The 17,307-nt window shown below is 44.8% G+C and overlaps 1 protein-coding gene across 9 annotated transcripts in view; it reads left to right on the top strand.

The window, feature by feature from the left end:
- ptk2ab (protein tyrosine kinase 2ab) overlaps positions 1 to 17,307 on the top strand; it is an 83,198-nt gene that overhangs the window by 62,824 nt on the left and 3,067 nt on the right. For 7 of the 9 annotated variants that reach the window (XM_020041264.2, XM_020041269.2, XM_020041268.2 and 4 more), the window contains 10 exons: positions 3,765 to 3,876; positions 8,553 to 8,639; positions 8,823 to 8,951; positions 9,056 to 9,157; positions 11,073 to 11,135; positions 12,712 to 12,751; positions 13,111 to 13,217; positions 14,460 to 14,468; positions 15,229 to 15,384; positions 15,564 to 15,644. In XM_020041264.2, the coding sequence (XP_019896823.1) occupies positions 3,765 to 3,876; positions 8,553 to 8,639; positions 8,823 to 8,951; positions 9,056 to 9,157; positions 11,073 to 11,135; positions 12,712 to 12,751; positions 13,111 to 13,217; positions 14,460 to 14,468; positions 15,229 to 15,384; positions 15,564 to 15,644 (886 nt within the window). Of the gene's footprint in view, positions 1 to 102; positions 2,474 to 3,764; positions 3,877 to 8,552; positions 8,640 to 8,822; positions 8,952 to 9,055; positions 9,158 to 11,072; positions 11,136 to 12,711; positions 12,752 to 13,110; positions 13,218 to 14,459; positions 14,469 to 15,228; positions 15,385 to 15,563; positions 15,645 to 17,307 lie in introns of those variants that run through there. The other 2 variants (XM_029115536.2, XM_020041265.2) reach the window with 2 other exon arrangements.

The following is a 17,307-nucleotide window of genomic DNA, read 5'->3' as shown; positions in this document are numbered from 1 at the left end:
TACTTTTCTTGTGTCCGCTGGTGAGCCCTGGACCAATAGGAAATAGGAACATTTAGCTTAGGGCCCCCAAAAGATTAGGGCTGGCCCTGCTGGTGTGCACACTACGACATTACAGTATTAGTGTGCACACTACTGTAGTTTGGTTGTCTACTCCGAAGTATAAGAAGAAGGAAATGGACTTGTTGAAGATGGCCTTATTAGTGCTGCCAATGCTCTCCCAGGTGCCATAAAGGACATGCTTACTACTATACATGTCTAGGACTATGGGACGTCTCTCTGAGAAGCCCTGACTTGTCAGACCACGCCTGTCTGTAGCACTTCCTGTCTGGGATGACTAACTGAGATAAACAGTTCCTGGGCCCAACCCTCAAATCTTGCCTTCTATTAGGTTTTCCTTTAGTTAGGGAGTCAACTAGCTCCATATACCTGTGTGTTTGTTAGGGAGTCAGAACTAGGTCCATATACCTGTGTGTTTGTTATTCAGTCAGAACTAGGTCCATATACCTGTGTGTTTGTTAGGGAGTCAGAACTAGGTCCATTTACCTGTGTGTTTGTTAGGGAGTCAACTAGGTCCATATACCTGTGTGTTTGTTAGGGAGTCAGAACTAGGTCCATTTACCTGTGTGTTTGTTAGGGAGTCAGAATTTGGTCCATATACCTGTGTGTTTGTCAGACAGTCAGAACTAGGTCCATATACCTGTGTGTTTGTCAGACAGTCAGAACTAGGTCGATATACCTGTGTGTTTGTTAGGGAGTCAGAACTAGGTCCATATACCTGTGTGTTTGTTAGGGAGTCAGAACTAGGTCCATATACCTGTGTGTTTGGTTGAGCTTTGAGTTTTCGCGTTTTTTGGGATGGTCAAAAAGGGGATTAAAGCCATTTGTTCCCAGACAGTACAGATAGACAGCCTACCCCTGGTGACTGGCTCTGACGTCCCCTCTAATGCAACACTGGAATACTTCCCCGGTGTTGTGTTTTAGTCATAATACAGCGTGATCATAACATCTATGCATGCTTACACTTGTGTTCCTTGGCAGTCAGATGTCCAGGTAAGATACCCTGAGGGACGTTACGTCATCATTTCACCCCATGACTGCCAGGGGTCTGGGACTTTTCCATCAGTTGTCACATTCCAAATGTCACCCTATATTCCATAGTGGGATCCAAGTTAAAACACTCTGTAGGGAACCTGGTTATTTAGGACACAGCGCTTTTATGCCCGGCTGCAGTGTCTTTATGGGTGGCCATGCTGTATGCCGGCTCTCATCGCAGCTATGTTGGTTTACACAGAAATGACTTGTGGGAAAATAACAGGGCTGTGCTTTCATTACGCCGTTCAACGCTCGGCATGAGTCCCACCTCCAATGTAGACGTCTCTGTTTGACATCCAGCACACTGGTTATGTTCTGGTGCTACAGGGGCATGGTGGAGGCCGCTGTGTCCTGGAAACCATGTCAATATTTGTACAAATTCCATTTAATGTGGGGTTAATTGTTTGAGGCTTGTTTTACGTCATTATAATATAAATTAGGCAGCCCAGCTGCTGAGACTGGTGTGTGTGTGTGTGTGTGACTGGCAGATACAGTATTAGAGTATCTTCTATTGTGTCACAAACACTCACACAAACACTCACACAAACACTCACACAAACGATCTCTCTATCATACTTTAATACACAGCTGGAATCTCTCTCCACACAGCCAGAATCTCTCCCCAAAACCAGTCCTAACGAACATGACTCTCCCTTGTTGGTGCTTATTTTGCTGCCTGTTTGGATCTAGTACCAAATGCCCTAACAAGGTACCACTGTAATATTCCCTGAATAAGGTGCTGAACAAGCTGCAGCCTGGAAGTCAGTTGTGTAATTGTAAAGCCTGTTCAGCATTGTTTTAATGGGATGCAACATTGGCTAGGGCACTGCTATTAGAGGAGCAGGGAAGGGACATTATTAAAAGGTTCCATGGAAAGGAGGGCTGTCAAAACGAAACCCTACACGCCAGAGCCTGACTTACTTTCTGTCCTGAGCCTGTCTGTTCGGCCACGTCTTTCCCTGCCAGTCAGGCAGCCAGACGGCACCACTGCTTCCTCCAGGCTGACCGGCACCGTCTCCTTTGGACTGACAGCTCCACGAGGGGGAGAGCTTCAGTCCAGAGACCCCACCCCTTTAACAAGCCTCCCGCCTGCGATATACCCAGGGGACAGCTGCCAAGTGCAACACTCCCCTACACAGTGAGGAGGAAGGAGTGAGGAAGCAGCTGGCCTCAGCAGAGAAGGCAGTGGGTTAGTCCCCAACTCTGTCCTCTACTCAACACTCTTATACTGACTGGGCTCCATGCCTGGTGGTCTCCATGGGATGCTGTGCTGATAGTGCCACACGTACTGGATGTCTCTTCCCTAATGGATTACCTAAAAAGATGTGTTCTCCCTTTCCTGCACGAGCTCCAGCAGAAGCTGAACGCCCTTTGTTAAGAGGTAACAGGTGTTTTTCCTAGCCTTTCACTCTTCCTTTTCATCGTGACTCAGTCAGCGGACTTTGTCCTTGTGAGGTGTTCCTTGAGCACATGTGGAGTGGTGATTCTGATTCAGGTACTGTACATCCCAATACATTGCCAGGGACATTACAGTCCTTTAGTGAACTTGGAGGATCGTATGACATGGTGCTTAGTGTGCTCCCATTAATATACCGTCAGACTCTTTCATTTTGCCGTTAAAAGGTAGTAGCTAGTAATACTTAAGTTAATCAGAATGCCTTATTTACAATTGTCTGTTGAAAGTGGCGACTGGTTTTGGTGAATGTCGTGTGCTTTGCCTGGTCAGGTCAGTGTTCTGGAGAATGGCCAGGACAGGTGGCCCCAGTCTTATTGTTTTGTGTCATTCACAGTTGCTCACACACACTGCGCATGGACAGACCGACAGAAAAAAGGGAGGGAGGGGGAGGTAGAGAAGAACAGAGGGAGGGAGGGTGAGAGCGAGAGGGAGATTTAGAGGGAGAGGGTGAGACAGGGATCCAGTGGAAATAGTGTGTTCTCTGTATTTGGGTCTTTGTCCACTGAGGAAGAAGTACTCTGGAGCTCTCACTGCCCTGATCACAGGTGCTGTATGTTTTGACAGTATTTCAGTTTTCTGCTGCACTAGACATTGCCTGTGAATATGGGGTTAAAGGCTGGACTTGTAGGGTAGAGTCTGTACAGTATAGTAGACACGCCCCTCCTCTAATTTAGCTGCTATAAATAGCATTTCTCTTAATGGTTGTTGCAGGCTTTTAAGGGAGGTAAGCAGTTTCATGTGTTCGAAAGGCTTTCCCTTTGGTCCAGTGTGTTTCCATGTGCAGCGGACCGGAGACTTTAAACGACTGTAGCAGATCCTGTCTGGGTCCAGACCGCTGTCAGCCTTCCCTGCTCGGCATCCCGTCAAGGTCCCGGGTGATTACTGCCTGGCCTGTGTCCCAAGTGGCACCCTGTTCCCTGTGCCAGTGCCCTACGTTTGACTGGGGTGCGTTGAGAATAGGGTGGCATTTGTTGTGCAGGTCAGCTACAAGGGAAGGTTATTCTAGGGCTCAGCTGTGTTGTCTGAAAGCCGCCCTGTCGCCAGCTCACTGCAGCGGTGTGCTGTAAGGCTTAACAGAAAAGGGAGACCGTGACTGTCAGAGCCGACCAGAGGAGGGCATCGGCCTTGTGTGTGAGCATACGTGCAACCGTAACCATCCTTGTACTGTGCTGGGTTAACCTGACCCCCTGGTCGGTGGTCTGTTGTGCCTCTGCAGCCTGATCCTGGAAGAGGAGAAGCTCCAGCAGAAGGAGAGGACACGCATGGAGATGAGACGACAGGTCAACGTGTCCTGGGAGTCAGGGGGGACAGACGAGGCACCGCCTAAAGTAAGAGCTTCCACACACAGACAGAGACACACACACACACACACACACACACACACACACACACACTGTGACTTAAGGTGGCGACGTGCGTCATCATCAACACCTGCCCAGTCAGTCACACTTCTGGCTGGTAACATTGCAGGATGATCATTTGCCCAAGGACGTATGGAAACACTTTATAGGACAGCTCAGCACAGTTTGAGAATGAGCTTTAGTCAACAACTGCCTCATAATAGTTTTTTTATATTTTATTTTTGCTTTGAGGGTAGCTATACTGCTTATCTGTACCTAAGCCCAAGTCTCCACCATGGACAAATACAGCATTGTTGGTTGACGTGAGTGACCTGATGTGTATACAGCCACCATTATACCTCAAACACTCAGGTTACAATGCACGATGACTGTTAGATGGAGGTGTTGGTGGTTGTTTTCTCTGGAATTGCGGGTCAAGTTTTACATGATGGTGGAGATCTACGTTTGTTGTTGATTAATGAGGTGACTAACATCCGGCTCTCCGCAACCTCTAACCACGGGCTCCTCACTGTTTACATTATCAGCCGGCTCTCCGCACTCTCTACCCACGGGCTCCTCACTGTTTACATTATCAGCCGGCTCTCCACACTCTCTACCCACCGGCTCCTCACTGTTTACATTACCAGCCGGCTCTCCGCACTCTCTACCCACCGGCTCCTCACTGTTTACATTACCAGCCGGCTCTCCGCACCCTCTACCCACGGGCTCCTCACTGTTTACATTACCAGCCGGCTCTCCGCACCCTCTACCCACCGGCTCCTCACTGTTTACATTACCAGCCGCTCTCCGCACCCTCTACCCACGGGCTCCTCACTGTTTACATTACCAGCCGGCTCTCCGCACCCTCTACCCACGGGCTCCTCACTGTTTACATTATCAGCCGGCTCTCCGCACCCTCTACCCACGGGCTCCTCACTGTTTACATTACCAGCCGGCTCTCTGCACCCTCTACCCACGGGCTCCTCACTGTTTACATTATCAGCCGGCTCTCCGCACCCTCTACCCACGGGCTCCTCACTGTTTACATTATCAGCCGGCTCTCCGCACCCTCTACCCACGGGCTCCTCACTGTTTACATTATCAGCCGGCTCTCCGCACCCTCTACCCACGGGCTCCTCACTGTTTACATTATCAGCCGGCTCTCCGCACCCTCTACCCACCGGCTCCTCACTGGCTTGACTTCTATCATGTCTCAATCTGTTTGTTGTGCTTCTCTTTGTCTTATCATTTCTCACTGTCCCTCAGTCACACCTGGGTTCAAATACTAGTTAGAATGGCGCAATTACTTTCACATGTATTTTTAGATAAGTATCACCTTTATTTGAAAGAACAAATTGTGGAATATTGGAAGGCTTTTGTACATGCACCTTTTTTCAATCTCAGCGTACATTGAACAGTTATTTGTAAATAGTTTTTTTTTAATCAGTAAGGTTTTTACAAATAACTATTTTAAAGTATGTTAACACATGCTCAAATACATTTGAACCCACATTTGATTTTTGTGCCTCTGTTTGCTTCTGTCTGCCTGTCTGTCTGCTTGTCTATGTCTCCCTGGCTGCCTGTCTGTCTTTCTACAGTATCTCATCATCACATTGCTATATACTCTGTGTTCGTTCTGTCTGTTTTACCAGCTCACCCCACCCCCAGCAGTCCATGCAGCAGAGCATTAGTCGGGAATGCCTGTTGGCCTGTTGGTGTCCGTACCTCAAAGCTTTAGCGCTCAGCTCTCTCCCGCTTTCCCCTGTTCAGGGCCCCCCACTGTTCAGCCCTGGAGGAGCCCCTCCAATACCCCCACCTCCACAGTGACCAGCAGGCCCACCCCTGCCACCCAGAAACAGAGACAGCTGACCACAAACGCCTGTGACAGGACACAGTGTCAACAGCATTAAACACAACGCATTACTGTCATTATCAACATTAAACAACAAATTAATGTCATTTTCAGCATAAAACACAACACATTACTTTCATTTTCAGCATAAAACACAACACTACTGTCATTATCAACATTAAAAACAACAAATTATTGTCATTTTCAGCATAAAACACAACACATTACTGTCATTATCAGCATGAAACAGAACAAATTACTTTCATTATCAGCAGTAAACACAACGCTACTGTCATTATCAACATTAAATACAACAGACTACTGTAATTATCAACATTAAACACAACACATTTGTGTCATTATCAACATTAAATACAACAGACTACTGTAATTATCAGCATTAAACAACACTACTGTCATTATCAACATTAAACACAACACATTAATGTCATTATCAACATTAAACAACACTACTGTCATTATCAACATTAAACACAACACATTTGTGTCATTATCAGCATTAAATACAACACATTACTGTCATTATCAGCATGAAACACAACAAATTACTTTCATTCTCAGCATTAAATACAACACATTACTGTCATTATCAGCATGAAACACAACAAATTACTTTCATTCTCAGCATTAAATACAACACACATTACTGTCATTCTCAGCATTAAATACAACACACATTACTGTCATTATCAACATTAAATACAACACATTACTGTCATTATCAGCATTAAATACAACACATTACTGTCATATATTAGTGCCAATTAATTTCCTGTCATAGAGCACCGAGGCGTCATAGAGCACTGTGGCGTCATAGAGCACCGAGGCGTCATAGAGCACTGTGATGTCAGAGCACCGAGGCGTCATAGAGCACTATGGTGTCATAGAGCATTGTGGCATCATACAGCACTGTGGAGTCATAGAGCACTGTGGAGTCAGAGCACTGTGATGTCCTAGAGCATTGTGGCATCATACAGAACTGTGGAGTCATAGAGCACTGTGATATCATAGAGCATTGTGGCATCATACAGCACTGTGGAGTCATAGAGCACTGTGGAGTCATAGAGCACTGTGGAGTCATAGAGCACTGTGGAGTCATAGAGCACTGTGGCGTCATAGAGCACTGTGGCGTCATAGAGCACTGTGGCGTCATACAGCACTGTGGCGTCACAGAGCATTGTGGAGTCATAGAGCATTGTGGAGTCAGAGCACTGTGGAGTCATAGAGCACTGTGGGGTCATAGAGGACTGTGGCGTCATAGAGCACTGTGGCGTCATAGAGCACTGTGGCGTCATAGAGCACTGTGGCGTCATAGAGCACTGTGGAGTCATAGAGCACTGTAGAGTCATAGAGCACTGTGGAGTCATAGAGCACTGTGGCATCAGAGAGCACTGTGGAGTCATAGAGCACTGTGGGGTCATAGAGCACTGTGGCGTCATAGAGCACTGTGGCGTCATAGAGCACTGTGGCGTCATAGAGCACTGTGGAGTCATAGAGCACTGTGGAGTCATAGAGCACTGTAGAGTCATAGAGCACTGTGGAGTCATAGAGCACTGTGGCATCAGAGAGCACTGTGGAGTCATAGAGCACTGTGGAGTCATAGAGCACTGTGGAGTCATAGAGCACTGTGGAGTCATAGAGCACTGTGGCATCAGAGAGCACTGTGGAGTCATAGAGCACTGTGGAGTCATAGAGCACTGTGGAGTCATAGAGCACTGTGGAGTCATACAGCACTGTGATGTCCAATGTGTGCTGTGTAATGAGTAGTTTGGGTCCCAGCCGTGCCGTAGTGTAGAGAACAGTGATGGTGAACAGATGGTAAACTCAGGCCGCCACAGGTGTTCTGTACTGTTTTTGCAACGTGCTTTTCTCTTGCTCATTTGTAGTTCTTTGTTTTTCCTTCCACCGTCGTCATCTTAAGGTATCCTAATGTTGCGTCTAGGATTTCCTCTGATAGGATGTATCTCCTGTGTTGTGTAACGTTCCTTTTCTCTCTGTATGTTGCACATCGTGTCATATGTTCCTGTGCACCTTGTCTTTATTCTGTGTCTTTAACATACAGCCTGTTCTGTTTTATTCACTGTCTTCTGCACATGGGAGGTTTGGCCTCGAGCAGCGTGCTGTGAGAGGGTGTGTCAGGTAGATGTCCCCATTTGTGAGGACGCTGTGTGATGCTCAGATGAGGTGTTGCCTGCCTTCATTTCAACAATTAACCCTGAATTGAAGAGTGATTCCTAATTCTCTCCCCCTGCACTATATCCACCCATCAACTCTAGGATGTCACCAGAACACCAGAACTCTCATGACTGTTCACTAGATACCTTTCAACTAACACCAGAACTCTCATGACTGTTCACTAGATACCTTTCAACTAACACCAGAACTCTCATGACTGTTCACTAGATACCTTTCAACTAACACCAGAACTCTCATGACTGTTCACTAGATACCTTTCAACTAACACCAGAACTCTCATGACTGTTCAGTAGATACCTTTCAACTAACACCAGAACTCTCATGACTGTTCACTAGATACCTTTCAACTAACCGCCTGCTTTTTGTGTGTCTACTTTTTTTGTTGTAACCCGTTTTTTTTAATACTCTGTTTAATCAACTTGCACCTGGAGTTCTTGTGCCTGTGTGCGTGCGTGCGTGTGTGTGCATGTGTGTGCGCGTGTGTGTGTATGTGCTCGTGTGTGCGTGCGCCTGTCACCCCACCACCACCGACGACATTTGACATAGTGAATGACTGAATAGCCAATGTAACCAAGCTCTGTAACTCTCTCCGTAGCCCAGCAGACCAGGGTACCCCAGCCCTCGCTCCAGTGACGGGTTCTACCCCAGCCCACAGCATTTGGGTCAGCACAACCATTACGAGGTACTGCCACCGTGACCGTTATATCAGGCTTTGACACGTGCCTTTCCATCTTGGAAGATGGGGTGTTGAAGTGCGCCAGTCAAGCCGGTCCGTTTCCGCCAAGCAGACGACCCACGTTGTTGGCCAGCTTTTGGAAGGACTAGTGCCCCGCCACCTAGTCTCAAAGCCTCTTTTAATTCCCAGGTGACCGGATACCCAGGTCCTCACGGCCTGCCTTCCATGCCCAACAGCCTGTACCCTCCCCAGGGCCCCCACGACCCCTGGAACCACCACCGGCAGCCAGACCTCCCCATGTGGTCCGCCAACAAGGAGGTGAGAATGACGACATAGGCCAGCGACGGGAGCGCCCCCCTGGCGGGCCCCTGGAACGCCCCCATCTATTTATCTTCTTTCTTCTCTGTGTCTGGGTGTCGCAGGACAGGGGGCCTCCGGACATGCAGAGTGTGGAGCAGATGATGATGCAACAGCACCAAATGAAGGAGGACCAGCGCTGGTTGGAGCAGGAGGAACGCTTCCTGGTAACACATACACTCACACCCTAAAACACACACACGCTAAAACACATGCACACACGCTAAAACACACACACACACACACGCTAAAACACACTCTAAAACACACACGCTAAAACACACACACACACGCTAAAACAAACTCTAAAACATGCACACACGCTAAAACACACGCTAAAACACACACACACACTAAAACACTCACATGCACACAGCTTATGACAAAGATGAATAGCTACATATCTTGTGTCTGTTTGAACGTAATGGGCTTTTATGTTGTCCCATCAACACACTGATGCAGTAAATGTCGTAACACTTCCATAACCGTGGCCTTCATGTGGTGCTTAATGAAGTCCTTCCATAAGACGTCTAAATACTTCCATTGGAACACAATGTCGTACCTGCTCTGTAACATCGTGGATCAGAATGAGCTGCAGTAAGGTGCATTGCATTGTGGTGTGTGAAGCAACAACTTCAGAACGTCACTCACAGTATCGGCTGATTTGTGTATGTCAGCCTGTCCCCAACAGACTTAACCTTGCCAGGTTACAACTGTTTCGGTTTTTTTTGCATTGAAAAGGGGCCGATATTTTATGGAATCAGTCACATTAGATACAATTTTATTATTCCTATATTGTGCGAGTTCAATCCCTTGTTTACTCACAACTTCACTATAATGTCTGGCAAATATGCGTTGACATTCCTTGGAAAGCCTTGAGTTAATTGTGCACAGATGTTGTACATTATGTTTAGCACTGGCTTCATAGCCCTCAGGTTTTTAAGTGGCACTGTGTCATTATCTCAGAGATAGGTCCCAGAGTGCCTCCTTCACCTTCCCATATAATTTTTCACTTTTAACAAAGATCTTTTCAGAGAAGACCATTGTGTTTTTCAGTCCTTTGGAAAACCAAGTTATGATCGTTTTTGAAGTTGCATATGGAGTGTGTGTGTGTGTTAGCTTGCTCAGGTGTGTCTACAGCAAATTCCTATCTAATTATAGGTTATTCCCTCTATGCACCACTAAGTACGGTAAACTTCTTTTGACCCACAAGTTGGTGAAAGCCAATGATCTTTACTGGAAAGCTGAGTAGGCTGAGTGCAGTTTACACCCATAGACACTTATTTCATTTAAGGGGAGGGACCAGAAGAAGAGGGAGACAAGGACCAGTGGAGAGAGGGAAGAGGTGGAACCAGGGAGGAAAGAGAGCGGGGGGGGGGGTGAGGAGGGAGGAAGGGTGGGAGGAGAGAGAGAGAGAGAGAGGAAAGAGAGAGAGACAGCTAGCTGTCTGCATGTTCAGTGTGTCAGTCATTCACTCAACAGGCACATAGACTTTTCATCTGGCAGGAAACAGGAGTACAAGTGTGGACTCTTTCTCATCCAGTTGATGGAATTCCTCGCAGCTCGTTTTATACTCTGCTCCCAGGCACTGGAATACCCAAAGGAGAACAGCAGCCCAGAGGATGCAGGTTTTCAAGTCCTGCTTAGGAAAACTGGTACAGCATTTGGCAAAGAGGGAGGAATTGGGGGGGGTGGGGGGGGGGGGTTAATGCCAATTGCTTGGGAGGCAGATGGGGTAAAGACTAAGGTTTTAATCAGTTACCAGTAAAAGAGGACCAGAAATTCATTTTCTGCTCTGGGGGTTTCAGAGTTATGTTCCAGTTCAACTTTTCCTTTTGAGTGAAAGCGCTACCAATAGTTTAATTTGCTAATCTGCCTGCTGTAGATTTCAATACCTGTTGTTTCATTTTGTTCTGGGTTTACAAAGCTGCATTTTGTATTTATATGGTTGTTACATTTATTGTTATGTTTTTTCACTGATGTTAATTCCAGTTGTTCATTTTGTGGATAATGAATTACTTTGTTTTTTGACAGTGTGATTGTTTCATTTATCTGCTGTATCCCTCTGTCTGTCTCAACCAGAAACCAGATCCAAGGAATTCAAGAGGCAGCATTGAGCAGGATGACTGCAGCCTTCAAGGCACAGTAAGTGTTCTCTTTAATTGGTTTCTCTAGATGGAAAAACAGGACATTATCTCTCCTGCTAACCTGCAGAATATCATTTGGAGTATTGTTTTTTCTGAAAAGGATTAAAGAGAAAAGATTGTTCCCTAAATGCCTCCGTCGGTCTCTGCTTGTTGTGACCTGGGGTTTTTGATGAGGCATAAGCTTATACTTGTCAGTCAGACAGTGGGTTGAAACGCTAGATTATATCAATCAAGCGATTGTTCATGTATTTATACATATTTTTTATATTAGCTTTTACATTTTAACATATGATTGGCCAGTTTTACATTTAACATATACTTGATTGGTCAGTTTTACATTTAACATATACATGATTGGTCAGTATACATTTAACATATACTTGATTGGTCAGTTTTACATTTAACATATACATGATTGGTCAGTTTTACATTTAACATATACATGATTTGTCAGTTTTACATTTAACATATACATGATTGGTCAGTATACATTTAACATATACATGATTGGTCAGTTTTACATTTAACATATATGATTGGTCAGTTTTACATTTAACATATATGATTGGTCAGTTTTACATTTAACATATACATGATTGGTCAGTATACATTTAACATATACATGATTGGTCAGTAAATTAAGGTTTGCTGGTTCTATTACCCAAGTCACACCCTGCTTGTTCTGAAAATATGAATGTGTTCTTAATCATACAAAAAAGTATAGACTTCGTTTACAGTGCTGATGGCAATACTTACTGCATGAGCATTCCTGAGGCAGGTTTCCATCCCCAGGCTGTATATATTTGTATTAGCACTCTGGGGATCTGTCTTCAGCTGGAGGAGGGGAAGTCAAGGGTCAGGAGGCTACCAGATTCACACAGAACATCTGGGGACCAACCATTATAAATATCCAGACAGACAGGGAAAGGGTGGGAAAGCATTGGAGATCTGCTGTTTGAATTCTCTTTGGGATACAGTGTTGACATGGGATGAATGAGTATCCCTCCGTTCTGATTGACAGGACCAGAATCATTTAATCTGTCCCCTCTCGTTGATCTGTGGCATTATGTTAAGCTGTATTGAGAGCTGTGTTTTCTCTCTGCATGGATCATTGATTGGGTTCAGGCCAAACTCACCCAGGCATTCCATTCCTATGCCCTCTTAAAAGCACCACCACATTAAGGCTGCAGTGCTCAGGTCTTTCACTCTACTTTACAATTTGCCAAACCATAATCTTGCTTCAGAGAAAGACAACTGTCAGAGTCCCAGAGGCGGAGGGTAAAGCCGACGGGTTGAGTTGACACGGTTGGCCACTGTGTAAGCTTCAATCAACTGTTATGTTAACTTACACTTAGAAAGGGCATAAGAGTAAGGGATATTGTTAATGACGGCCCATCATATAAACTAGTAGTCTTCGGTTGTCTGGTTAGTGTGTCTCCAAGCAGCGAGAGTATTCTGTGTGTCGGCTAAGAGGCTCCAACAATGCCACTAGCACCCGAGACACGCCTTCTGGAATGCTGTGTGATTTCTAGCGTATTTATTTTAACTACTTGTTTGTGTTTTTGTTTGTGCAGACGGGAAACCAGCACATATACCAGCCCATAGGCCAACCAGGTAATGCCTTGGCGAATGTGGAACGCATAATTACAGTTTCTAGCACCATTTATTGTTTTCACTTTTCCCTGTGGTGCTCTGACTGTGAAGGCTCTGAGTGATGACCCATGCTGTTGTTCCCTCAGCTGCTCCACCACATTTCTCCATCATTCAAACAGCTTAACGGCGTTGACAGGCTTGGCCTGTGTCCGTCTGTGTTGCCATAATAGCATTTCATAGGAATGTGTTGAGTCTTCTACAGCTTTATAACAGAGGCAATCGAATCCTGTCCTTACGGGGCTCTGTTAGGCTTTTCTACTTGCACGCGGAGGTATATGCCCATGACATTGTGTTCACGCACCCTATTGGCCGTTCTCCAGCAGAACATGCGGCTCCGCCAAAGAAACCCCCTCGGCCCGGGGCGCCCAGTCATCTGGGCAGTCAGGCCAGCCTGAACCCTGTGGAAAGTTACAATGACGGAGTGAAGGTAAGGCTGATTCAACATATCTAGACATCCAAACTGTGGTTCAGCAGCAAGGACATTCAGCTGTCTTTATTGCCCACTTTACACCCACATACATACAACAACTCTGTGATTTGGCTCTGTAGGTATTGTGTTTGGGGGTTCTCTTTGCGCGTCTACTCTACAAAACAACAACATTTTAAACTATAGAAGTTCACCTGGCTACTTGAATCAACTGACCGGTTTTCAATTTGTAATTGAACATGCCCTGAAAGTTACATCTTCATTATGTCTCTCAAAAGTATTCACCCCCTCCTCTTTTTACAACATAAATTAAAATTAATTGATTGCATACGTATTCAGCCCCATTGCTATAACACTTTGTACCAATTTGTATGGTAGCGGATGAGGGGGTGAGAGCTCATGACAACTCATTGTCTATATTCAGTCTTGTACACGTAAGAGATTTCATGTCGTTACATAGTAACATGTGGAAAGGTCCAAGGGGGTGAATACTTTTGAGAGACATTGTATACAGCGAAGACTGGAAATACCCAGTGATGATAACTGTGGCTACGTTGAGTTTCTGGAGTGTTAGCTTTACCTCAGGGAACCAGAGCACCAGTGGCCTAGGAGGGCTGTGTCACCAATGGCCCCCTGTCCCCTGGGTAGTTCACCTGGGCCCTGCACAATAGTGGGGCACTACATAGGGAACAGGCTGCCATTTGGGGTTCCTCTTTAGCTGACATAGTAACAGCACAAATAACACATGACCAGCAAGCGGTCAGGCTGGGGTGGGAAAATACTCCATCCAGTACACAATCTTATTAACAGCCCTAGGGAAGCTGATCTGAGACAGAAGGAATACCCCATTGAATGTGGTTGTTTCTTAAGGAGTAAGATTAAGGCGACGTGTAAAAGCTGAAATGGACATTCAGCGGACATTCTCAGTTATTAACTGGGCTGAGATATGACGCGTCTCCACACTGCCAAAACAATGTCCTCCCTGTTCCAGTACGCTGTGTGAAGCAGTGGGATGTTTGACCCAGAGAAGACTACTGAAACACAACGTTGCATGGTCACGGTCAACTAATATAGAGTCACCAACACCTCCAGAGCTGATTAGGGATCTACTCGACCGTTTTTTCAATTTTAACTAAAGGTTGCTGTCTTGTGTTGTTGCATGGATTTATATTGCTTGTTGCATTGATATTTCTCCTTCTTCTGTCCCTCTTTGCCTCTCTGCCTTACTCTTGTTGAACTTAGCCCTGGCGGGTAAGAGAACACTGTGAATCTGAGACTCTCTGTGTGTATGTTTGGGAGTGTGTGTCTCTAACCTTATTTCTCACCAAATCGTCACTCATTACTTGTTTTAAGTTCAAAAAGCCGGCTATGGGTTTTGCTGTTGTGGGGTGGGACATCTTTATCACTGGTAAACGTTATAAAACGTCTCTGAATAGAATTGGGTCTCGACTAGGGTTTGTTCACTTGTTGTCTGTCAATTAAACCTTTTCATCTTAATGCATTCTTTCCATTAAATTTACTGACACTACATCTTTACCATCCATATGATAGGCTGGTTTTGTTTAATCAGGTCTGTGTGACTATGATAATGTGGGTTTGTCGTTTATAATTTCAAACAACCCAGTTAATCGTGAACACATTACCCAATGAATCTTTCCTAGATGGAATCTTTGCGCTATTGATACTTTGGACAAGAATGATGAATCATGATGAATTCCACATAAATCATATACAATGTGAATGCTGACATAATTCTAACATAACCGCTAAACCTCTCTACATTTGATTTACAATTCCAATAATATTATATTATTAATGATATACTTAATATTATATGAATTTTCCAATTCCCTTGTCATTTTCTTTCATTGTTATTCACTACCATGAATGACTGTGTTGTTGACTAATGAGAACACTGCCATCTTTTGGCCAAAATTTGAAATGAAAGGTTGAACATGAAATTGATCTACTGAACCTCTCTGTTATTTCTTCATGTTTTGCTTAAATTTAGCTCCAGCCTCAGGAGATCACCCCGCCCCCCACTGCCAACCTGGACCGCTCCAATGACAAAGTCTATGAGAACGTCACGGGACTGGTGAAGGCTGTCATAGAAATGTCCAGTAAAATTCAGCCGGCGCCTCCCGAGGAATACGTGCCAATGGTCAAGGTAGAACAGACACAGCTTCCTTTAGCCACGCCGTAAATCAGTCATGTTCAACAGGGCACCCCACAGCAAAGCATTTTACCACAGAAAACTGTCTTCTTTTTCTATTCCCACGGGGTGTTTTGTGGAGAGCAGATTGATGGGGTTAGTTCATATGAGTTCATATGATATTTGTTTTGCAGGATGTGGGTTTGGCACTGAGGACACTCCTGGCCACAGTGGATGAAACGATCACTTTACTTCCGGCTAGCACACACCGAGAGGTACGTTACTAGTCTGTTGAACTGTCCCCTCATGCCATATCCTATTCTATCAACTTCTACAATGTTGCTACCTTAAAAGGTATTTACTGGAATATATGCACCCTGAAACCTTTTTGTACATTTCATGTGTCCATCCCTCCTTCGTGTATTGTTCTTGAAACGTATTTGTACAACCCAGTTTCCAAATTCTTAGGACGCTGTGTAAAATGCAAATAAAAACCGACTGCAATGATGTGCAGATCATTTATCCCTGTATTTAATTGAAAATAGTACAAAGAAAACATACAAAATGTTGAAACTCAGAAATGTGATTGTTTTTGGAAAAATTCATGCTCATTTTGAATTTGATGCCAGTAACACATTTCAAAAAAGTTTGGACAGAGGCATGTTTACCCCTGTGTTGCATCACCTCTTCTTTTAACAACACTCTGTAAGCGTTTAGGAACTGCTGTAGTTTTTAAAGTGAAATGTTTTCCCATTCTTGCTTCAGTTGCTCAACAGTTTGGGGTCTCCTTTGTTGTTTTTTGATTGATAATGTGCCAAATGTTTTCAATGGGCGACAGGTCTGGACTGCAGGCAGGCCAGTTTAGCACCCGGATTATTTTACTACAGAGCCATGCTGTTGTAATACATGCAGAATGTGGTTAGGCATAGTCTTGCTGAAATAAGCAAGGCCTTCCTTGAAAAAGACTTGATGGCAGCATATCATGCTCCAAAATCTGTATATATTGTTCAGCATAAATAGTGCCTTCTCAGAAGTGCAAGTCACCCATGCCATGTGTACTAATGCACCCCCATACCATCATGGATGCTGGCTTTGGAACTGTACACTGTTAACAAGCCGGATGGGCCCTCTCCTTTTTTGTCCGACACAGCGTCCATTATTCCCAAAAAATATATAAAAATCATCAGACCACAAGACAGTTTTGCACTTTACCTCAGTCCATCTTAAATGAGCTCGGGCCCAGAGAAGGCGCCGGCATTTCTGGATCTTGTTTTTATGGTTTCTTCTTTGCATGGTAGAGTTATAACTTGCATTTGTGGATGCAGCAACGTACTGTGTTTCGCAGACAAGGGTTTTTGGAAGTGACCCTGAGCCCATGCAGTGAAGTCTGGCCTGAGGGCCAGAAAATCATGACCATCTGTAGATGATTAGATCCCCAAACTCTTTGCATTTTTATCTTGAGAAACATTATTCTTAAATTGTTGCATTATTTGCCTGTGCAGTCTTTCACAGTGTTGAACCCCTCCCCATCATCCTTTTCCATCTTTATAAAATTCCATTCCCCTGTTATGCAGGTCTTTTGACAGTTCTTTTCTGCTCCCCATGGCTCAGTATATAGCCTGCTCAGTGCATCCATGTGAGAGCTAACAAACTCATTGACTATTTATACACAGACACTAATTGCAATTTGAAAAGCCACAGGTGTAGGAAATTAATCTTTAATTGCCATTTTCACCTGTGTGTGTCACCTTGTGTGTCTGTAACAAGGCCAAACATTCAAAGGTATGTAAACTTTTGACAGGGACGTTTGAGTGATTTCTGTTATCTTTATGATTTAAAAAGGAGCCAAACAACTATGTGATAATAAATGGCTTCATATGATCACTATCCTTAAATAAAAGACAGTTTTTTTGCATGATCAGTCATATTTTCAAAATC

The sequence above is a fragment of the Esox lucius genome, chromosome 20 (genome assembly GCF_011004845.1).
Source record: "Esox lucius isolate fEsoLuc1 chromosome 20, fEsoLuc1.pri, whole genome shotgun sequence".
Classification (NCBI taxonomy): Eukaryota; Metazoa; Chordata; class Actinopteri; order Esociformes; family Esocidae; genus Esox; species Esox lucius.
Note: the sequence above shows the minus strand (reverse complement) of the source record. Positions and strands in the feature narration are given on the sequence as shown.